The 7,998-nt window shown below is 42.1% G+C and overlaps 1 protein-coding gene across 4 annotated transcripts in view; it reads right to left on the reverse strand.

Annotated features, from left to right (window-relative positions):
• LOC102437990 (putative selection and upkeep of intraepithelial T-cells protein 1 homolog) overlaps positions 1–4,495 on the reverse strand; it is a 26,834-nt gene extending 22,339 nt beyond the window's left edge. For 2 of the 4 annotated variants that reach the window (XM_023748516.1, XM_023748515.1), the window contains exons 1-3: positions 4,327–4,495; positions 3,165–3,252; positions 476–823 (exon numbers count right to left, since the gene is read on the reverse strand). In XM_023748516.1, the coding sequence (XP_023604284.1) occupies positions 476–823; positions 3,165–3,252; positions 4,327–4,404 (514 nt within the window). In that variant the 5' untranslated portion in view covers positions 4,405–4,495. Of the gene's footprint in view, positions 1–475; positions 824–3,164; positions 3,253–4,319 lie in introns of all 4 variants that reach the window. The other 2 variants (XM_014449869.2, XM_023748517.1) reach the window with 2 other exon arrangements.
• Positions 4,496–7,998: the final 3,503 nt, after the last annotated feature.

The following is a 7,998-nucleotide window of genomic DNA, read 5'->3' on the forward strand; positions in this document are numbered from 1 at the left end:
CACACACACACACACACACACACTAAAGATTCTAGATGAAGGCTTTTTGAAATAGATTTAAGAAAATTAGTCTGAAACTAAGTAGTCAGTGAACTTTGTCAGGGAGAAATGGGAATTTTTATTGTCATTAGGAGACTATTGTAAAGATTTAGGTAGTTTACAAAGTCAGGTTTCAGTAAAGTGTTGTCAGAAATAATTAAAAGCATAGTAATAAATTCTGAAAGGAATCTGTTGATACTTTACAGATCTAACAGTGTATATGGACATGGGAAAACAGTTCTGAAAATGGTAATGTATGCAGGCACAATTTGCATTCTTAATCCTATACTATTCTCAGTTTCAAGACTAAATGCATGAATTTGAACTTGCTAACCAAACCATGCAATAGTCACAAACACTGAGAATTTTCCGACTATTCAGCCTCAAATGGGTTAAGAATCAGATGTATAGAAACCTCAAAGAGATCCATCCCTACCTGTGACCTTCACTTCTGTGATGGCTTCTTCATCGAAAGCACCATCTTTGAAGAAGCAGTGGTACTGCCCATCGTCATCAACACTGACATTGAGGATCCTGAGGGTCACTTTACCCTCTCTGATAGCTTCTTTCAGGAGCTCTGTCCTCTCCACATACCTGGAGATAGTTTCTGCATGCAGGTCTTTGCCATTGTTGTATAGGTGAACAGGTTGTGTATAGCGATCCCGGAACCAGCGTATCTCCATGTGTTCTGCATTTTGGGGTGGGGACAGCTGGCAGCTGAGTTCAACTATTCCACGCAAAGGAGCCAAGATTGGCCCCCGTAAGCCAGTCACTGTAAACTGTTCTGGGAAGGGAGATGGTAAGCGAATAGTGAGAGTATGAGACACACACACACACACACACACACACACACACACACGATATTCCACATGTTTCAGTGAGGTGTTAAAGGTCATTTTGCCACATTTACATATTGTAAAAATATGAAAACATATACATTATATATTTCTGTTCTTAATAATTCCACATTAATTTCTAACTTGACTCATAAGGATAATCTGAATTTCTGCCATTCTAAATATCAATGGATTCTAAACATCCCCTACAAATTGGCAGAAGACCTGAGCAGACATTTCTCCAAAGGGGACATACAGCTGGCCAATAGACTTATGAAAAAATGCTCGAAAACACTAATCATCAGGGAAATCCAAATCCAAATCACAGTGAGATATCAAACTTCACACCTTTCAGAATATCTATAAATAATAAATAAAATATAAATGTTATTGAGGATGTAGAGAAAAGTGAACCCTTGTGCACTCTTGGTGGGATTGTAATTTGGTATAGGCACTATGGAAAACAATGTGCAGTTTACTAAAAAAGTTACAAATGGAGCTACCATATAACCCAGAAAATTACACTTCTAGGTCTTTATCTGAAGAAACACAAAACACTAATTTTAAAAAATTCAGGGTGGGGCCAAAGTAGGTTGACAGTTGTGAGTACATGAAGCACAGAGTTTATTCTTGTATTATTATTTATTATTATATTAATATCCATGTGAACAACTATAAACCTACTTTGCTCCACCCTATATATGCATCCATATGTATATTGCAGCATTATTTACAATAGCTAAGATATGGCAGTCACCTAAGTGTCCATTGATAGACAAAGGGATAAAAAGAGGTAATACATGCATATATAGCCATAAGAAAGAATAAACTCTTATACTTTGTGACAAAATGGATGAGCCTAGAGGGTATTATGATAAGTGAAATAAGTCAAAGACAGAAATGACTTCATCCTCTGTGGAATCAAATAAATGAACAAGCAAACAAACAAAGAGAAACAAATAGATACAGAGAACAAATTGATTATCACCAGATGAGAGGTGGGTTGGGGGAATGGGTGAAAAGGCAGAAAGCGAATATTTATAAATTGCCAGTTATAAAAATAGTCACAGGAATGTCAAGTACAGCATAGGAAATATAGTCAAGAATATTATAATAACTATGTGCAAGATGAATACTAGACTTATTGGGATGGTCATTTCAAAAGGTATATAAATGTCTAATCACACCAGAAGCTACTATCATATTGTATTTCAACTGTAATTGGAAAATAAATTAATGTTTTAAAAATTAAAAAAAAAGAAATGGGAGCACCTTAAAGGCACGTTGCTAAGTAAAGAGGCCCCTCTGAAAAGACTTACGTTTTGATTCCAACTACATGACATTCTGAAAAATGTGAAAATATGCAGACAGTAGACAAAAGTGTTTGCCAGGGCTTCAGAGGGAGAAAGAGATGAATAGATGGGAATAAAGCATTTTTAAAATGGTAAAATAATTCTATATGATTGGTGGATATGCAACATTATGACCCACCTGACAAACTCACATATACTGGTGGTGGAAAAGTATGTTGGTAACCATTTCAGAAAAATATTTGCAACATAATAAAATAGCACATAACCTTGACCAGCAGTTCTATGCATAGGAATATTTCCTACCTATGTACTCATAGGTTTTGTCAAATGCACGTGTAAAATGTTCATGGAAGCATTATAATGTTACTTTTATCAGTCAAAGACAGTATAAGAAAAAAAGTGCACCAGTAAGATTTCTACTATTTAACAAGTAATTTTTACTAAAAAAATTATCTTTTATGCCATTTGTTGTCTCAGGCGTTGCTTATATTTGTCTCTAAATAAGCTATATTTATTTCTGCTTTGCACAGATCCTCTTACAAAGGCAAATTTTATCACGTGTTGGCTCCCACAAACCTATTCCTTCCTCACTGGCTGCCCCACTGCACTGATAACTCACATGGATTCCAACATGGACCCATATCCTAGAACACTTCCTCACTGTGTGAGTGACACATATACTGAGTCTCCTCAATATGAATATTGGGTTCGCAAGGGCAAGTATTAGGACTTCTTCATTTGCTTCTTCTCCCAGGAACTTAACACAAATCCAGGTACACGATAAAGAAGACTTGCTGATTAGAAATAATTTTTCCCAACCATAAGCTGGATCCTATAGTACACGTCCTCATTACATAATTATGTATTAAACCTGAGGAACAATGGTCAAAACAGCTTAACCCTTTCCTTGGGTCCTTGCTTTTTCTGGCATACTTGATACTGCCAGGACTCACACAGGTAGAAGGGAGGGTTGTACCTGAACTTGGTGCTGCCATCTGAAGGAGGAGCATGGGAACAAAGTATCTGGTGAGAGACGGTCCTGTAGTTTCCATTACACCTGTGATAACAAGTGAGGAGGGTTCAAAAACAGCGATAACAGGAGCAAGAATTTCCAGAAATCACATGTTTTTTATGCATTAATAAACTTTCAAGTAGTGTTGCCAGAAGATGTTGTAAGAGTGCTCTATGAGTTCCAGTTATTTGAATATCAAATAAAGTTATGGATATAAGAATGCCCAAACCTGTAGAGAATTTTTATGAGTTTATGAGCCAAACTAAGACATATGTCTGGGTCATATGCTCACATGCTCTGGAGAATAACAGTTTTGCAGCTTTTTTTTATGTATTTGGAATTAAGGAGGGGACATAAGGAAGATTACATGAAGGTGGGCAAAAGCAAGGCAGGGCTAACTAGATTATGGGCTCTCTTGATGTTTGCAGTTTATTTAAAAGGTGTGTTAACCTAAATGCACAGAAACAATGTACAGAGCTTCCTTAGGGAAAAGACAAACCTTGTACTAGAAAGTTATATGCCTGGGGCATGATGACCCACCAATACTTGCCTAATTAGGAATTTATGATCAGACACCTTGTGTGAGGATACTTTCAATAGAACCTCCCCTTTTTTGTCCACACAGTGAATAACTATCTGGTATACATATTTCCCACTCAATATTTGGAATCCTGCAATATTTATTTGCTAGATCTGGAAACTCCAAATCTTTTAAAAATTTTATTGATTTTTAGAGGGAGGTAGGAAGGAAGGAAGAGAGAGAAGAAACATAGATGGTGACTGGTTGCATGACTAGGTGCCTGGGGAATAACATGCATAAGAATAACATTTTCTTTACTCCTGAACAAAGCAGACTCCAGAAATCCAGCCAAACATTTGTTGTGACATGATACTGCAGAGTGAGTTTCAAATGACCCACAAAGAAACAATGAGAAAAGACTTTCCCTGTAGGGGACTGGAATCTCTGTTCGTATTATCTCACTGGTCCGTATATATATCTGTCAAGTCCCTTGAAATGTAGGGTCAGGTGGTCTCCCAGAAGGCACAAGGAAGAGGAAGGGATGGAAGAAGTGCTGACCATCTATGAACAGAGAACTCAATCCTAAATCTTACACTTACCGGAGATCCTGACGCAGCTCTCCATTGTCCCTGGAGAACGACAGTGCCAGAACCAGGCAGAGTACTTAACAAAGCTCCTTCTCATTGCTGCCCTCCACCTCTGGGCACCTGATGCTGCAGTGCTGTCCTTATGTTCCTTTCCGAGGGAAATTCCAGGGAGACTGGCTGTTCCAGTCTTTGGTAGGAGTCTTTGTTCAGCTTTAATGATTGCTGCTGGCATCGCTGTACCAACATCACAAGTACTAACAAGACTTGCCTCGCTATGAAAGGAAGCAACACCCAATCTGACTTTTGTATTCTATATAATTTGTGATGAGTAAAATGGGTGTGATCAAGAATTTAGTTTGAGCCCCAGATGGTTTAGCTCAGTGGATAGAGCGACGGCCTGAGAACTAAAAGGTCCCAGGTTCAATTCCGGTCAAGGGCACATGCCCGGGTTGTGGGCTCTATTCCCAGTGGGGGATTTGCAGGAGGCAGCTGATCCATGATTCTCTCTCATCATGGATGTTTCTATCTCTATCTCCCTCTTCCTTCCTCTCTGAAATCAACAAAAATATATTTTAAAAAAAGAATTTATTTTGAATGCTGTACTGTATGCAGAAAAGAAAGGAAAAGAACTATGGAGACACAAATGAAAGATAATAAATGCAGATCAGGCATTCAAGGAAGGTGATGATAACTAAGAACAGTCTTGACATAACATGAACAGTTAGCCATTTCAGAAGAGGAGCAGAAGAGGTTTTCTAGGCTGAGGGAGAGACAGCTTGCAAGGTATTTGAGAAAAAATGTTCAATTCAGAAAACTTCAAATAGTTTACTTTGCCTTCAATGGGAGATATGATCAGAGAATAATGTGAATGAGCTGTACAGAGAAACAAAGGTGAAATTGTGGTTTGAATGTTATGAAATATGTGTAATATATACTTTAAGTATATATATATGTATGTATATATATGTGTACATATATGTATATATATACACACACATATTCATTCCTAATTCTTTTTTTTAAAAAATATATTTTATTGGATTTTTTTACAGATTTTTTTACAGAGAGGAAGGGAGAGGACGGGAGAGGGATAGAGAGTTAGAAACATCGATGAGAGAGAAACATTGATCAGCTGCCTCCTGCACATCTCCCACTGGGGATGTGCCCGTAACCCAGGTACATGCCCTTGACCGGAATCGAACCCAGGACCCCTCAGTCCACAGGCTGACACTCTATCCACTGAGCCAAACTGGTTTCAGCTCTAATTCTTATATAATATACATATATGAGTACTGAAATATATAGCTACATATATAAGCATATACATATGTGTACATATATGTATATATTTATAAAGAATTATATCTTTTGGCATATATGCTTGCATAAATATAAGTATATGTCATATCTATATTTTATTCACATATATCCTAATGGTGTATATCCTATATAATAAAAGGCTAATATGCAAATTGACCAAACAGTGGAACGACTGGTGGCTATGATGCACACTGCAGTGGCCAACTGCCCTATCTGGCCCCTATCAGCCCCTCCCCCCAGCCGGTCTCACCCCCAAATGCCCCCACCCCCATCCCAGGCTCAGGTGTTGAATGTCTGCCTTCCCTGGCCACTTGGTCTTTGCAGGGCCGAAACCGCTCCAGCGGATGAGCTGCACCCACATCTACAGGACCCTGGACCAGATGGACTGCGAGATTAACCTGGCCAAGTTCACTCATGGCAAGTGTTCCACCCTCATCGTAACTGACTGGCGGCCCAGGACCTGGACATCCTGCTGCTGGGCAACATCATTAACTTCAGCTTCCCGGCCAAGGGCAAGCTCTTCCTGCACCATGTGGGTCATGTGGCCCAGGCTGGCTGAAGTGGCACAGTCTACTCCTTGGTGGCCCCAGATGAGTTCCCTTACCTGCTGGACCTGCACCTATTCCTGGGCCCTGCCCTCACCCTCGCCCACCTTCAGGAAGACCCCTCAGCTGCAGTCGTGTATGGCGTGCTGGGCCGGGTGCCACAGAGTGTGGTGAATGACAAGGACTGTGGCCTGCAGAACACCCTGGAGATATCACTGGAGCTGCGGGACCTGGGCTGTGTGGCCGACAATGCCCAGCAGCAGTATGTGCCCTTGTGGCCTGTGCCCTCGCCAGAGTCCATCAAGTGGGCCAAGGAGCTGGACCTCGTGAGGCTGGCCCTGCTTCCCTTCTTCAGCTCAAGTTTTGAGGATGAGGAGCTGCAGCGGCTGAGGCTGGTGGACAGCATCAAGCAGTACCGCTTGCAGGCAACCATCTTTAAGATCAACACCTCCAGCCGGGACCTGAGCAACCTGGTGATGTGGGCCAAATGGCAGGACTGCAAAGCCATCGCCAGCTTTCAGCAGGGCTTGCAGGAGGGTCTTGATGGCCCAGCCCCCAGCTGCCCAGCATGGCAGGCAGAGCAGCCTGGGAAAGAGGAAGAGGAGGAGGAGGTGGCGGGAGAGAGTGTGGATGACGTCTTCACAGAGGTCATGGGCCAGAAATGGCAGCAGCCAAGACCTGAGTGGGAAGCCAAGAGGCGGAAGGAGGAGGCCCAGCCACTGGACCAGGATTTCTATGTCCCCGATCAGCCGAAGGACTTCAACAGTGAACAGAGCCTGAGCTTTGGTGGGGACAGGGCACCTTTGAGCAGCAGGTGGCTAATGCTGCCCTGGACCTGATGCGGGATGAGGCCCAGAACCTGACCAGGGACCAGCAGCAGCTCAAGTAGGACCAGAAGAAGAAGCAGGTTGTGGGACAGTCAAGACAGGAGGACAAGAAGAAGATCAAGACAGAAAGTGGTCGCTACATCAGCAGCATCTACAAGCAGGACCTCTACCAGAAGTAGATGCAGAAACAGAAAATCGCCATATGCTCAACGCCTAAGCCCCAGCGGGCCACCAGCAGTCAGCCCTGCCTGTTGCACTGCTTTGGCCTGATCCAGTTGGGGCATGTGCAGAAGGCAACCAATTGATGTGTCTTTCTCACATCCATGTTTCTCTCTCTGTCTCTCACCTTCCCTTCTACTCTAAAAATCAATGAAAAATGTCCTCAGGTGAGGATTAACAACAACAAATATATATATACACACACACACATACATGCACACATATAAAAAAATACACAAATGTTGTGGAGACTAGGGGGCAGGGCCCCACAGGTGCACAAATTTTGTGCACCAGACCTCTAGTATGGACAATATACCAGGGCAGGTAAAATAGGTTTACAGTTGTGAGCACACAAAACAGAGCTTATTCTTGTATTATTAGTTACTAATTATTGTATTATTTATTTGTATCACAACCATAAACCTACTTTTGCCCACCCCTGTATATGTGTAAATGATGATATCCTATATAATAAAAGGGTAATATGCAAATTGACCCTAAAGGCAGAACAACTGGGAATGGTCGGTTGCTATGACGCACACTGACCACTAGGGGAGATGCTCAATGCAGGAGCTGCCACTTGGTTGTCAGTGCGCTCCTACAGGGGGAGTCGCTCATCCACAAGCTGGGCTGATGGCTGCGAGTGCAGTGGCAGTGGCAGGAGCCTCTCCCACTTCCTCAGTACCACTAAGGATGTCCAACTGCGACTTAGGCCCACTCCCCCAGGGAATGGGCCTAAGCTGACAGATGGACATCCGGAGGGGTCCCGGACTGCAAGAG

This window comes from Myotis lucifugus, unplaced genomic scaffold (genome assembly GCF_000147115.1).
Source record: "Myotis lucifugus unplaced genomic scaffold, Myoluc2.0 scaffold_1489, whole genome shotgun sequence".
NCBI lineage: Eukaryota > Metazoa > Chordata > Mammalia > Chiroptera > Vespertilionidae > Myotis > Myotis lucifugus.